The 15981-nt window shown below is 33.5% G+C and overlaps 1 protein-coding gene across 16 annotated transcripts; it reads left to right on the top strand.

Annotated features, from left to right (window-relative positions):
- The first annotated feature begins 1080 nt into the window (after positions 1 to 1080).
- Positions 1081 to 12395, top strand: LOC18427962 (Leucine-rich repeat (LRR) family protein). Of its 16 annotated transcripts, none has more exons than XR_016043318.1 (11): positions 1081 to 1523; positions 2691 to 2760; positions 3367 to 3413; positions 3912 to 4020; positions 4657 to 4742; positions 5066 to 5156; positions 7607 to 7692; positions 10634 to 10720; positions 10878 to 11014; positions 11211 to 11387; positions 12260 to 12395. XR_016043318.1 is itself a non-coding variant. In XM_011622786.3 (10 exons), exons 1-9 carry the CDS (start codon positions 1425 to 1427, stop codon positions 10989 to 10991), a joined length of 789 nt encoding a protein of 262 aa, XP_011621088.1. In that variant the 5' UTR covers positions 1081 to 1424; the 3' UTR covers positions 10992 to 11014; positions 11211 to 11480. The 16 variants fall into 16 exon arrangements, 11 of the variants coding, with proteins under 11 accessions (XP_011621088.1, XP_088706490.1, XP_011621087.1 ...); XR_016043320.1 differs by having other exon boundaries at positions 11208 to 11387; XR_016043319.1 differs by having other exon boundaries at positions 11173 to 11387.
- The last annotated feature ends 3586 nt before the right edge of the window (positions 12396 to 15981 follow it).

Here is a 15981-nt window from a genome sequence, read left to right as displayed (position 1 = left end):
CCATGCAGGTTTCATGGTCTATTGAAGCCATAAGTCGGAAATAGCCTTGAACTAGCTAATGTTACTAGTCAGTTAAATCCTTAATCCCCATTTTAAGTAAGTCATGAGGAATGATGAGTTATATGTGAATTTATTTCCCATGTAGTGATTGAAATCTGAGAATAAGAGTCAAGAATAAGAATCGCCTGTTTTTGGAAGAGCCTGGAAGGAGTTCTATGTGTTTTAATGTAGCAAATTTTCAGTCGAACTTCTCGGAGATTGACCATAGGCGCTTTTTCGGCAAGGGCAGGGTCCACAAGATGATTGACACCTCTACTCAGGGTGCTTAAATTAAACTTTGATGGTAGTTTAAAAAAAACCCCTAGCCAGATGAGGGTTGTAGGAATTTATGCAAAAGTAATTGTATTTCTGCTTGCTTCTGACAATCTGTATTTGCAAGAATAAAGTTTTAGATCAGAGATCAAAGGCAAAACAAATGAATATAGCATGTGGCTAGAATGTTGAGATCTTATCAAAGGGATGGCATTAAGCCTGCAATAAAATCACCTTCCAAAAATAATTATCAATTAAATAATAGTAGAAAAAGATGATGATGGTAATGATGAAATAATAGTAGAAAAATTGGGAGACTTCGAGCTTTTTAGGTAAATTTCAATTCCTAACATTATAAAGAATAACTAGTAATATGAAGGTATAGCATACACCACTAGTACATGGTATACATACTATTTACTTTTAATATATTGAGGTTATAATTATTATTGTTTGTCAGATTTTAAATTAAATGATTGTAATAATATCATTAGATTGACTCAAAGTGCAAAGCAAAATTTCTCGATCTTTGTAACGCACCTCGACCATCCAATTTGACATTTAGTGGTTAAAAGTGGTGGGGACCTCTTTATAATAAAAATAAATAGTAAACTAAGGCTTTTCTTATCATATTACTTTAAACAAAAAATGCCTCGATATTTTTTTATTTAAAAAGAATTAGGTAGAGGGCATTTTGGTCAATATAACTAAAAAGAGAATATACACAGTAACTATATACACACCCGCACGTAACTATTACGTTATATTGAGCTGACCATTTGCTTCATCTGCAATAACCTCACATCCATGCAAATTTTGCTACAATCTTTCGAACTTAGGGTTTTTTCTTTTTTTTTCATGAATTTCGTTTTCCTCTATGGTTGTTCTCCCAATTTTTATAGACCTCAGAAAACCTAGAAATTTCCATTTCCGGGTAATGTCACGATAGCTTGGAAGTGGCACCATTGAGTTCCTCTGATTTTGGTTCCTTGCGATAGAGAAAACTTAGAATTCTCTTATAGAGAGGTGATAAACCCACATTTGGGGCTTTAGGTTTTCGAGCCCAAGTCAGGTTTGAATGGTTTGGTAAGAAAGCAGGGGAGTTTCTGAGAATGGGGTGTTGCAGTAGCAAGGAAGTTAATGGGGCAGCTAGCAGGACTTCAAGATGGCGCTCTACTGGTATTGTTGGTCTAAGGGATTCAAAATTGAAGGTTAGGGTTTCTGTCAGTTCGTGATAGATTTGCTTATAGGGTTGATGCATTGCAATGGAGTTGATGATCATGCCATTTTTCTTGAAAAAGGAATTGTGGAATTCAAAAGCAGGGGACTTTGGCCTGCATCTTTTGTGGATTTTATTTCCCATGATATTACCAAGCATAGGTTGCTATGTAAATTATTCCGGACAATAGTTGATTTAATGGATATTTTGGGTTTCTTTTTGTATGCTTACTTAATGGGGATTATAGGTTCTTTTTCGTATGTTCTCTTGGTGGGGTACTATCAGTTTTTATTCTTTCTACTTTATTCTGACAATAATGGGGATTAATTATATATCTGTATTAAAATAACTGTGATTTCTTCACGTGTTATTTATTTGTCTGTTACTTGGTTCATGTCTTTGGATAATGTCTTGTGTTGGGAACTTGGGATCTTGGGAACATGAAATGATATCTAAGAGAGTTTCCATAGAAGTCATGGGCCTCCTTGTATCATGACTGTGCAAACAAAAAATCATTTTACTAGTATTTCTTCTATGATCTCAAATGACACTAGTCAAAGGAGTTCAGAGCCTACAGTGTTGAACTCCAAAACACAGAAAATAGCCAATTGTTCATTTGAGATTTACACCTCAAATACAGGAGATAAGCCTGAACTTGTCACTTTGATTTCGTGTTTGCTTGTTGTCTAATTAGGCATAGAGCATATGCTTCACACCATTGAGGTTACTGCTCAGGGGTGCCCATGTGTTCTATTGTCTGCTCTCAGTGCTTTTAACCTAAAGAATTTGAGAAGGAGATGTTGCAGAGGATGATAATTGCTTGAGGGTCTTTGGAGTTAGTTAATTGGATATAGAAAAGTGAAGAGCATTTAGTATACAGTCTTGACTCTAGTAGAAATAAAGTGTTTTTGCTGTGTTCCATGACCTTGTTCTCATACTTGCTCAGTGTTAGCAGTTTCCTTTGCAACATTAACATAAAACATTTTATTATTAATATTTGTTTTGCTAAAAATATCGACATTTATTTATTTGTTTTTTGACATGTGAATCGTAGATTCTATTTCAAGTCCTGCAACCATTAAGTTAGCAAGTAAATGTTTTTTTTCTGATCGATTATTAGCAACTAAGCTTTGTCACTCTGATTGTGAATGTTTGACAGACAATACCAAATGATGTCCTTGATCTTGAAAGAGCTGTGCGCACACTAGACCTAACGCATAATAAAATAGGTATGCTTCCTTGTTTTTTCATCTTCTGAGCACTGTTATGATGTTCAAAACTAGGGGCACACCTGGATTTTTTCTTTCTTTTCCTTTTCTTTTTTGGATGGATTAGCTCAGGGATTTGATCCAGGATGTGGTTATGTGGAATTTCTTTTTCAGTTTGATTCATTAATAATTTGGAATTGCTGTTTTTAATATTTAGATGCATCAGATTGGAGCAACCTTAGATTTATCTTTGATGTTACATGGGCTAGATGGGCATGCTTCTTTCACTTGTTACATGGGCTAGATGGGCATGCTTCTTTCACTTGTTACATGGGCTAGATGGGCATGCTTCTTTCACTTTCTTTTTTTGTCGGCTGCTGTTTGGTTATTTTACTTGGTTTTGTGAACTATAGTTATTTTCTTTCTTGTTCTTCCATTTTGGATTCTTAGAACTTAGAAGTTCATCTTTCATGCAATTCCAAAGCAACTGCTTTCATGCTAATGTAGTAATCAAAAGTTTGTCTAGGAGGGACTTGATAATTTTCAAGGACTTATTTTCACTGGAGATAATCTTCCGTATCTGATATCTTATATACCTTTTGATGAAATGATATATTGCTTTTGCAGTTGACATTCCTCTGGAGATCAGTAAATTAGTCAACGTGCAGCGACTGGTGAGGGTCACCTTTTTTAGCATTTCCACTTCTTACCTCCAATTTTTTAAAGTTTCTTGCTTCGTTTATATCTCCAGCATCCTTTTCTCTGAGTAATGTCAGTACTTCACTTAGAAATTAGAAGACCAGTAAGGATCATGCAATTGTTTGAAATATCGGTAAAATACAGGGCGAGTGAAATTCTTTTAAGTGGCTATTTTCTTTTCATCGAGACTATTTTTATCTCAGTCATTTTACCCCTTTATCATCCCTTTTTAACACCAAATCAGACAAACTAATCAACTAAAAAAGAAATTGACAGGCTCAGGTGCTGTCATGGTATTTCAAGTTTTTCTGGACCACCTGCATTATCTTTTCCCCTTCTCTTCTCATCCTTGAGTGTATAGGTATCTTAGGGTAAGCATGCAGCAGATATTACAGTGAAAACCTTCTCATTCTATGGTGAATTTGTAGTCACTTATATTGCGCTGGACTAATCAATAGGTTTATTCTTCTCAGATTCTGGCTGACAATCTTATTCAGAATCTCCCTTTGAATTTGGGAAGACTTCAGTCTTTAAAGATCCTAGTACTTGATGGCAATCGGATTACAGCCATGCCTGATGAGTGTAGGTCTTATTGTTATAAGAGAATATTCTTGAATTTCACATTCTAGCTTTATTTATTTTTTCCTTATACGATGTTCTTGTTTTGCATTCCATTTTTTATTTCTGAATTTCAAAATAGTGCTTGGACCTTTTTTTACTTTCAGTTTTTGCAAAAAAAACGATCTTTTCAGTTTTTTTTTCTATACTTTCTGTCAGATTTTTTTTTTTGAAATCTAGATTTCGCTTCTGATGATGATGATGGTGGTGGGATAAGGTTTAGATGATGATGATGATGATGGTGGTGGGATAAGGTTCAGATGATGATGTTTTGCTTCTGATCTGTTACTAAAAATTAGATAAAAGTTTTTTAAAATGTGTTAAATGGACAAGGTGTTTTGAAAAAGTTAACTAGAGTAGCCGCTGCTTTGATGTTCCAAGTTTCAGTAACACTTGCATGACCCATGCAAGCGTTCTAGGAATTTGTTGTGTTCTTTTCCTATTTTGTTTTGATAAGAACAAGGAAAATGGGAAGAATAAATATTACTGTGGTTTTTAATATTTAATATATTTTTAGCTTCAGTTTTTGGCATTAACCTCCTTGAGCTGTCTATAAATTTACCTGTCTGTATTGACAATTCAAATTGCTTTTGTTTGCAGTGGGCCTACTAATCCGGCTTGAGCGCTTGTCAATTTCTGGAAATTTGCTGTCATGCTTGCCAGAAACTATTGGCAGCTTGCGGAGTGTATGAATGCATAACTTCACTCTCAATTCCTAATATCGTTGTCTTTTGAAGTTGATGTTTCCTTTATGGGGAAAATAATTCCATTTACGATATATGAATAAATAGAGAATGCGTAGTTTCCTTCCCTCTTCTACTTTTATGATTTGCTATTTCCTCTGGGGTCTCCTTGTCTCTCTACAATATATTTGTATGAGGCTATGCTAACATTGTGTATTACTCAAGAAAGAATATGAACAATGTGTGTGTGTGTGTGTTTAAATGATGTAAATTCTCGTATACCAATCAAATTTTGTTGGCTTATTACTTGCTTTTCTGTAATGCAGCTTCAGCTGTTGAATGTGTCAAATAATAAATTAAAGTTCTTACCAGAGTCAATTGGAAGTTGCTTCTCCTTGGAAGAGCTGCAAGCCGATGGTTAGGACAACTTTCTCAATTTATCTGATCCATTGGTTTGAATTATATGACAAGCTCTAGTATATTATTGGCTTACTGCTTATAACTGCTGTAGATTAGATTGTTTCAAAATTATTATATTATTAGAAGCAGTGTAAGAAAATGTGACACTGCCTTGGAACTTGGCCCTGGGTGAAACAAGGTTTTCATGCAAGTCCATGTCAATTCATTATTAAATAACTAAAACCGAAAAGGCCAAATAGTCACGACAATTGACATAACATCTATAGATCAAAAAGCACTTCACAGTCACAACAACAGCCTCACAGCCACAGGTACATAAGTATATTATATCACTTTCAAATTCCAAAGTCCAAAAGTTCATAACATATATTAATGAAAAAGATAATAAAATGCACTCAAGCTCAATGAGTTAATGTCTCAACTCTAAATTCTCGAGTCTTAATCAGATAAGTCAGGTGATGATCCATAACATCCATCTCTTCTATCTAGAACCTGAGGCTGAAGAGTTGTCTTGATCAATATCATGGTCCAAATATTCGAGAAAGAACCCCAATTTTTCTTTTTTGTTTTTTGAAAAATTTGGAAACACACAAAAAATTGATATATATATATATATATATATATATATATATATATATATATATATATATATATATATATATATTTTTTTTTTTTTCCGAGTGATTGTCTTAGAACCATGGGAGAATGGTGCTAAGGGTTTTTGGGGGGGTTATACACACACACTCATACCCTTTCCGCTGCTTATTTTGGGGGCGAGGGAATCACATTTTGCCCTTGCCCAAGCGCAAGGTTTCTGCATACATAGCTTTCAAACTCCAAAGACCAAAAGTTCATAAGATGTATAATGAAAAAGTAATAAAATACACTCAGGCCCAATGAGTCAATGTCTCAACTCTCAATTCTCGACTCTTAATCAGATAAGTCAGGTGATGATCCACCACGTCTATCTCCGATATCCAAAGCTGAGGCTGAAGAGTTGTCATCATCGATATCATTGGCCAAAGATTTGAGAAAGAACCCCCAACATTTTTTTGGAAAATTTTGAAACACACAAAAAAAATTGATTTCTTTGTTTGTGAGTTTTAATCCCCTTAGAACCATGGGAATATGGTGCGAAGGGTTTTTTGGGGGGTTTCTGCTGCTTTCTGGGGGAAAATCACATTTTTACCCCTGCCCATGCGCAAGGTCATCTATGCAGGTGCATCGCCAAATCCCACCTATCACTCAGGGAGAGAGGGGAAAGAGTGATATATAGGAAAAATCAGAAAAAAAAATAAATAGAAAAGCATAAAAACCGCATACAAGATGGATTATATGAATTTACAGTGAGAAAATGAAAAATTTACCCAAGAAAGATCAATTATATGAATTTAAATTTAAAAAAGTGAAATTTACCCAAAATTTTGAGGCCATCCAACAACTTCATGCTTGGTATGGATTGATGCCTGCCATCCTTGTCAAATCTTCCTCTGACAACCCCAAACCAAACTTGGCTTTTGAGTTTGGATCTAGTTGATCCGGGCTTTTGAAAATTTCGGATAAATTGTAAATCTGAAACTAAAATCTCCCAAATCCTTTTTTTTTTTTGTGTGAGTGTGTGTGTGTGTTTTCTTGTGAAAACAAGCCTACGATTGGATGAAGCACCCAACAATAGGGTTGGAGGACATATTTCATCGAAGATCGTCCAACTTGCGAAAAAAATCACAACTTTTTTAAATCAGGCAAAAACGAGGTTAATTTTTCGATCTCTCAAATTTGTCAAATTCGATGGTTTTTCTCAAATCTGATGTATGTAGTGATTAGGTTTTTACATAAATGAGTCTGTTAACAAAACTTGGGCTCAAGTAGGTGTGTTTTTTGCAAAAGGAGGTATTCCGAAGTCAGCAGCCAGCCTAGTCCGAGTGACTCGGGCAGAGTCGGCGGACTCTGATTAAAAGAAAAACTAGCATCCGTTTGTTTGCAGTATGAATTTGTAGAATATATGGTAGTTGTGTAGTAGGGGTAGCCAGGATAAACTTTTTCTTTTGTTTGATGGAAGTATGTAAGTAAGCCATATTTAAAAATAAGATTGCTTTTAGTAATGAGCTTAATACGAAATATTTTTACCAGTTCGTTAAGATTGTGTTGGTCGCCAATGCCCTACCTTGCGAGCTCCTTTTTGCAGTTGAGTGGGTTGTGAAAATGCTACTTCTAAAGAAACTTTTACCATATGAAACAAAAGAGGACCTGAGATATATCTTTCCCATTGTACTTTTTACGATCAGGTTCTACACTGATAAGGTAAGAGTGGCTTTAAGACCATTGGCAAATGAGCATAAATCTACCAAATTGATGTTATAAAACTATCCAATGACTCATTTTTTATAATGGTTTGTGTATTTTCTTTGTCCTATCTTCCTCATTTTTGACCTGTATGATGGTACCAGGTAACTCCATTGATGCTCTCCCTCTATCAATCTGCAGCCTCATTCACTTAAAGTCTCTTTCCTTGAACCATAACAATGTGAACCAGGTATAAACTTTTGAGATTTTCTAATGAATGCATATACATTTATTAAATTTTCCTTAAGAAATGGTCCTTTAATGCATACAGATGATTCACATTCTTGAGCTCTTAAAATGTTTCACGAAAAAAAAGAGTCAAATTTTCTGGCCATCATTGAGCATTTGTTATATTTTTGCTGTCATTTTATTATTCCATAAATTACATGTTTTTTGCTCTTTTTTATTTTTTATGTTTTATTTTTATCCCTTGGTGTAGCGAAGAAGGAAAAGGATTTTGCATCCCTTGCTTAGATATCACTTTAAGAAAACTACCTTTCATCGCTATACGTTCAACCCTGATATTGATAGGCGAACTAGGATATTGGCACTCTACAAACTGCTGAATGGGCTTGGTAATTGTGAAAACATCCCCAAGGTCATTTAGTGAACTGCTTTCTAATTGTTTATTTAGGTCCATGTTTTCACGGCTTCAGTTGGATAATGTCATTGGCATGTTATATCTTCCCAGTCACATGTACTAGTTGGTCTTGGGGACTTTCTGACCATGTAATTTATTTATTTATTTTGACGAGTGAAAAATTCATTGAGTAATAAGGTTACTGCATTAGAAAAGCTAGAAGTCTAGAGTAGTCCTGCTGCTTTGAATCTTCCTGCTTTGCATCTTCTGTCTGTGGCTCAAGAATGGCAGCATGCGAATTGTGGTGTGATATGATAAGTTTCCATTCATGCTATTTTTCAAAAACCAAGCTGGAGGCTGGGCTGGTGAAGGCGTCTATTCAATCTGGTTAGGTCCATCAGATTTGAAAGGTTGCTTACATTTATGTATGCACGGTTCCTTATATTTATTTTCATAATTAGCTTAAAAATAAAACATAGATCACGTAATTTATGGTGGTGTACAAGAGATCTTTATTTGGCTAGTTGTTGTACGAGAGATTTGAGCAAGGTATGTCTCATGTAAGCAGGGAGTCATGAGATGCTCACTTTTGCGAACCCCCTCCCTTTCGAGGAATTGGAAACTTTGTTGGTGCTGCTCAAAACATTCAGAATTCATCATATAACAAATCTCCTTCATGGTATCATTGTATCTGGAGCATTGTTTGCAAAATCGCCTGCCAGTTCCGGTGTTGGGCGATTAGGGTGATCAACCGGTATTTTAAAAAAAAAAAAAAAAAAAAATGCATATAAATTCTCAAAAATAAGGAATTTGATTCGTAATGCATTTTTAAATATTCTTTACACTATGGTAAATATTAAAAATTGTTTTGGTCATTAATACTCACTTTTATATTTTCCCATCTTTTTCAAAAAAATTTAAAAATAGCCATTAGAAAATATAAAATGGGTTAAAATCCATTTTTTTTCATTAATTTTCAACTTCATTTGAATGTATTTTGTTTTAATCATTCTTTATAAGCTTTTCATAGTTTAGTAGATTTTTTTTTTGTATTTTTTTTCAACACTTTTTTGACTGCCGGGGACTTGCCCGGTAAGAGCGGTTGAATCGGTCGGTTTATCGGTTAGGTCGGTTAAACCGCTTCCAGGCCCTTGTTCGGTTAACCGTTCCGGTTTGATTTTGCGAACACTGATCTGAAGTCATTAGGTGACATTCAAAAAGTCACCCTTACCCATTAGGGACTGTGGGACTTATTGAGAAAACACACTATAAACCAAAAACTTCAGTCTCTAGGGCTCAGAACGTGATTAAAAACTTGAATTGGTCTGCAGCCTAGTCAAGTCAGTAAGTCTTCTTCAAATGAATCTCATACACTTTGGAGTATTTTATTTTTCAATAACTCAAGACAACAGTTTCTAGTACTAGGGGCCATATGTCCATATGATGTGCCTCATAATATAAGTTAAAAAGTATCATAGCTATAAATAGGTGCGAAACTACTTTATTGTAATGATAATATGATACACAAATAACACAATGGATTGTAAGGATTCTCCCATGGGAGGAACCTTAAGGTTTTCTGAAACTGACAGGGTCCTGCTTATCTTCTGGTGAAAAAGAAGTTGATAATGATGCACACTAGCCATGTGGACTTGGACCTGTCCATCTCATGGTTACCTCTAGTGGGCGAAACTAATCTCACAATTTACTTGTTGTTGAACAGGAATTTCATAAGGACCCATAGAAGACCAGCAATCTGCCACATTTGCAAACATCACATCTGATTCTAGTACTTAAAGAACACCCAAAAAATGGTTTATAATGTGGTTCAAAATAAAGCCCACTAAACAGTTACAATGTTCCATCTTCTTTCCCAGCAAATTTTTAGAAATATGTAAAACATTGAAGAACTTGAAGTGTTCTAAAAATTGGGAGGGGCAAAAAAGATGTCTAGAGATGGAACTGTTAGTGTCAATTTGATTTTTGACTGCCCTCTAACGGCGAATTTATATGCTTATGCACGAATATTGACTGATAATTTTTTATTTTTTAAATGTATTTTTGCTGACATGAGGGACATAAAATTTGGCGCACTCTTCTTGACGGAGCAGTTGAAAGAGTCTAGAACACCGTGTAGTGGTCTACCATGGGTTGCTTTTGTTGACGATGTACCATAGGTTGGAGACGATTTCTACTCCTGTTATTGTCATCTGTCATAATTATGAACTTCCCGTTTTGGTTTTTTATCATGAGATCTGCATTATTGAAATATTTTATGCTATTATTATTCTTGGTATTTTTGTCAATTTTTTTCATTCTTGGCCCTCAGTAGTCACTGCTTATTGGTAGGAGCTGTAGCTTTCATATTTTGATAGGTATTAATGATTACCATGTAGTAAATGATCAGAAAAAAAGAAGAAAATGATTACCATGTAGTAATCGAAAGGTAGCAAGTCCTTGATAAATATTTCTTGTTGACTACCTTGATTAGTATTCTTACGAGTGAGATGCTTCATGCCTCCAAACCTATTTGGCTTATTGGTTTCACCAGATTCCTCCAGCTTTATTGAAGGACTGCAAGTCCCTTCAGAGTATTTCTCTTCATGATAATCCTATTTCCATGAACCAATTCCAGCAAGTAAGATCCATTTGCTTTTTGAATATGCAAACTAGTTCTTAAATTTCCTTGATTTTTCTTGGGTAATTTGTGCATTTTGTTTTTCCCTCCATGTTGTTTACCTATATCTATAGATGGTTTTTATGGCTTGGCATTGAAATTCCTTGTATTCTTGCAGATGGAAGGGTTTCAAGAGTTTGAATCGAGAAGAAAGAAGAAATTCGACAAGCAGATCGACGCGAATGTGATGATCAATTCTGCTGGCCTCGATGAAGGGCTTGACTTGCGATAGTACTATTCTTCGTATAGTATATGGTAAATCTAACTCTCTCTCTCTCTCTCACACACACACATGCATGCACACACACGCATACATGTACTTGTGTTTGTGTCAATACTTTGCTCTTTATTCTTGTTAAGAAATTGAATCTTTACAATTGGCTTATGGTTTCCTGACACAAGCTTTGTTAAAGAGACAAGGATAGCCAATTTTGGACCATGTATGTAGCAGGCTGGAGTATACTGAAGCAGGTTTGGTCGGTGCGTCTAGATACAGTCTCTCTCTCAAATTCTTGTGGAATAATTGGCGAACGCATGGAAATGGAATAAAGTTGAACAGCACGTGCGTACAAAAACTCACTTGCCAACATAAAATACTTAGTACAGAGATTTATATTCTGTATTACAGGTGAAATCATGCATCTACTCATGATTGCTTATGACATTTATTGAATTGTTCCCTAAATTTTGAAGCAATTGATGAATTCAGGGTTTGCAATAACAACTATTTCAATTCTAGTTGTTCTAACTCATTTCATCATTGGTATACATATATGACATGGGCATCATTGTCTTTGTGAGTAGCACTTGGCGGAGCACATTTGTTCTGTTCTTAACTTTTTTTTTTTATTATTTCTCGAAAAAAAAAATACAATGAAGCCATTTACCTTTTATACATAAAGGTCACAACTATGTGAAATCATTTTGGGGTACCGTCATCCGCACTCAAAGTCTGATACATTTTACCTTGGAATTTGCAAGAACAGTGATCTTTGCATTCGATGGGCATTTTCTGTAGTATGAAGTATTTTGAGTTTCAAACGTTGCGTTAGCGGGTCACAAATAGACGTTTGAGATGTGTGCCAAGGGGGGCGGAATCCAAGGCGGGAATGATATCAATAGTTAGCATACTGTTTGAGAACCAAGTGTTGTCATAATGTTCATTCTTTTGGAGAATAGTGTCACTTGGATCCTTGAAAAAAGATTACGGTCAAATAGTTTTCTAGGGAGATTGCACCCATTTATGTTGTTTGGATCCAAAATTTGGGGTGGAAATTCTCACGTCAGAAATTGTTCTTTATTCATCATCATCGTAATCTTTTTCAAACTATTTGAGGTTGGTTACACAAATCTTGGTTTGTCATTTTGCTTTATCAAGGGTCATATTTTCATTGAGGTTATAAGTCCACATTTTTTCACCACTTCCAACTATGTCTTTTTGGGCATTTTTTTTGCTTTTTTTTTAGCCTTCCATTTGAACTAACGCGCATTTTCTAACAGGTGTTGTACTCGGTTTGCATGGTATGTGGCCATCCCACTGAAGTCTACTTTTTCTCATCTTATTGCCTGTTAGTGCCACATCTAAATACTATCAAATGTATTCATTTTTAATTCTATCCATTCTTGTTTTGCCACTTATACATCTCAACATCTTCATAGCATGTGCATGCTTTTAGTTCTAATGAATAATAACATAAGGAAAATTGTCTTATGCGGGTTGAACTGCATGACTACATATACACGTCAAAAAGTGTAAAGCATCCATCTTTAAGATGGATGCAAGTAGGTGTTCCATCTAAATACAATGGAAACTAACGGTCCAAATGTTTTCTTACTAGAATTATTATTTCTAATTTTTAAAATTTACTTATTATTTTATATTCATGATCTTCATGTTAGAAATTACATGTCTTTAAAAATTAAATCAAAAAATCCATCAAAAAAAATAGATTTACTAATGGGCCCGTATTTCTACATATATGGGCTTGGCGTATAGAAATCGGGTCCATTACAATAAAGCAAAATTTGGAAGCATACCTTAGAAAGTGTCTTTTTACCCTAATTAATATAAGCCGTTTATTTTAATGGGAATATTAGATCTAGGTCTTAGAAAGATTATTTTCCTTTCTACATGTTTTAGATAGTTTTCTTATAATTAGATTAACAATAATAAAAAAGAAAAAAAATGAATTTTGAATTTGTAAATGTCTAGATTTTGAAATTCATCATATGGATGGTCTAGATTTATTGTTTGAGGGAATTTATTTTGACCATATTTAGGGTGTAAATTGAAATTTATTTTTCTTGAGATTGATTATTAAGATGAAGAGATTGTGTATGCAAAATTTGGGGTCAAATAAATGCCAAAAGCATGATTTTTCAGAAGTGGGGTTTCATATATATATATATATATATATATATATATATATATATATATATATATATATATATATATATATATATATATATATATATATATATATATATATATGATTCTATAGGACTCTTCCCCATGCATATGTGTAGGACCTCAAAGGATCACCATTAAAGTTGGCATGGATCTCTAGAAAAGTTATCTCATAGATGTGATATATATATATATATATATATATATATATATATATATATATATATATATATATATATATATATATATATATATATATATATATATATATATATATATATATTGATGGTTAAGGGATAAAGGTTTGGAAGACTGCCATTTAAGTGCATTTTTTATTTTTTCTTTTATTTTTCACCTTGACAAGTAAACCTACTCTTCCTTTTCCTCTTAGATTCATTCTTTTTAGTAAACATGAATAAATTTGAGACCCAATGTATCTATTTTAAAAACACTAGAACATTATCATCGTCAGATCCTTTTATCAACTAATTAGAGTTTATACGAATCCTAGTCCATCTTTTAGTTGGATTCATGAAAATTTTAGTAAAATTTTATGTTGGTTGCCTACCTAACACAACTCACTTCCTTTATTCGAGCTTGGGATGGGTTATGAGAAAATTTTAAATCCTCACCTTATTAGACAAAAAAAAAAATACGCTAGACCATTTTAAGTTGAAACTAAGATTTTGGGCCACGTGCATAATGTCAGTAGTCAATATCATAAAAACCGAGTGTTTCAAAACCTGGTTTAGTATGGTAGATCGCTTATCCATAGATTGGTGTTGATTCACAGGATCGGTGATTCATATTGAGTCTAGATTTGTTCGAATTAGTGATAAAAAAAAAAAAAATTGAAACATAAATAAAATAAAATACAAAATAAAATAGAATTTTATAGGGTAGAGATTTAGAGGGGACTAAAAAATACTAAACAAACTTAAAATAAATAAATAAGAGGGTTTAAAAGAGGAATTGAGTTGGGACCTATACCATCCTAGTACCGATTCAGTCTCAACTAATTCCCGTCCAGATCAACCATCACCAGGTTTTCAAACACAAAAAAACTGCTAAACTTTTGAGAATACACAATTCCTATTCAAAAGCCCCATTCTCTATAAACCAAAAAAATCAGCTTATTGGAGATTTTTTATCTTTTTTATTTTTAGTTAAATATAGTCATAATCGACTGAGTTAGAATGGGCCGATCTGTATCGGACCCAGGCAATTGGAGCCCAATTGTGGTACTTGAAACAATAATCACTAGGGTTGAAGTTGAATTATTTGAAGGTAATTTCGTCATTTACCATTTGCTTAAGGGCATTTAGGTCATTTAGTTGTGAGCAGGTTCAGGAGTATTATAGTCACTTCGTTGTAGAATGGCGGCGGGATCATAGAGATATTGTCGCAAATAATTTCATTTGATCGCCCTTGATCGTATTAGTGTTTTTCTTATTTTCCAATGTTTTTATATTTGTTTTGGATTCTTATTCGATTTGGTGAGAAAAATAAAGTTATTTGGTGCTTTTGGTTGATTCGTGAGAAGACTTTGGATTTTTTTTTTTTTAATATAGATAAATTATATATTTATATATAGAAATAATAATATAATAAAAATTTAAAAATAAAAAAATCTGTTTATAGAAATATTTCTTTGTTTAGGCCGAAGCTTCAGTCGAATCAAGTTGAAGAAGACTTGAATCTGACTGAAACGACTAGAATCTGACTGAAGCGACAATATCATACTTTGTTTCGCTTCGGTTTAGTCGTAAAATCCAAATGTACAATATTGCTTATTTATCTTCTTTCCATTTGAAATTGGCGATGAGACGACTTAAAAGATACAATTTAGAGCAATGATATCATGCAACCATTGTATAGTAATATGATGCAATAACTTTAAAAAACCATCTTATGGTCATTTGTTTGATCCAAAATTTGAAATATACACTCTTTTCATACTAATGAACAATCACAAAAAAAAAGAAAAAAATAAAAACACAACCTAGAAAGTATTTTTTTAGCTCAATTAACATAGGCCGTTCGTTTTGGTGAGATGCTTAAATCTAGGCTTTAGAATGATTTTTTCATTTCCAATTTTTTTGGATGGCTTTATTATTATTAGATGAACAATGTTAAAAAAGGAAAAAATGATTTTGAGTTTGTAAAGGTTAAGGTATTGAAATTCACAAAATGAATAGTCTAGATTCGTTTTTGGAAGGGACTCATTTTGACTATATCTAGAGTTCAAATTGAACTTTTTTTTTTTTTTGGGATTGATTATTGAGATAAATAGAGTGTGTGTGCAAAATTTGGAGTCATACAAATACCACAAATATGGTTTTCTAGAAGTGTCGTTGCATTATACTACGATACAACTGCTGCATTGGATCATTGCTCTACAGTTTATTAAGGAACTCATGGGGTGATGAGAGAGAGTATGAAAACATTAGTAATTTTGTAAGGGTGTGGTTTGTATAAGGCTGAGGCCCTAAACAATCAAAGTAAGGCGCAACTTCAAATAGTGTAAAAAATATGTTGTTTCAGTATCATAAATTTTATGATGGCCTAAAAATTTACTTTCATCTTTTATTATAAATTTTAATATATTAAAAATAGTGTAAATTGTTGAAAATTGTCGGTCTAGAGAATACATTACAAGATACATTGTATATAATATTTGAAATCTATTTTTTCTTGTGTCTATACATCTTGAGGTCCAAATGATCGAACTGAAGGTTTTTCATCATCGAAACAACCCCTTTTGGAGAATTTTTGAGGTACATCTAAATTGATTGTTTAGGGCCTCACCCTTATA

Source organism: Amborella trichopoda, chromosome 10 (assembly GCF_054954075.1).
Source record: "Amborella trichopoda isolate Santa Cruz 75 chromosome 10, AtrichopodaSantaCruz75HAP2 v2.0, whole genome shotgun sequence".
Lineage (NCBI taxonomy): Eukaryota > Viridiplantae > Streptophyta > Magnoliopsida > Amborellales > Amborellaceae > Amborella > Amborella trichopoda.
Note: the sequence above shows the minus strand (reverse complement) of the source record. Positions and strands in the feature narration are given on the sequence as shown.

Excerpts from the sequence above, each read along its gene's own strand:
- LOC18427962 (XM_011622786.3), top strand. The coding sequence starts at position 1,425 with ATGGGGTGTTGCAGTAGCAAGGAAGTTAATGGGGCAGCTAGCAGGACT. Across the intron at positions 5,157-7,606 it reads GGAAGAGCTGCAAGCCGATG|GTAACTCCATTGATGCTCTC; the intron begins GTTAGGACAACT and ends TGATGGTACCAG. Across the intron at positions 7,693-10,633 it reads ACCATAACAATGTGAACCAG|ATTCCTCCAGCTTTATTGAA; the intron begins GTATAAACTTTT and ends TGGTTTCACCAG.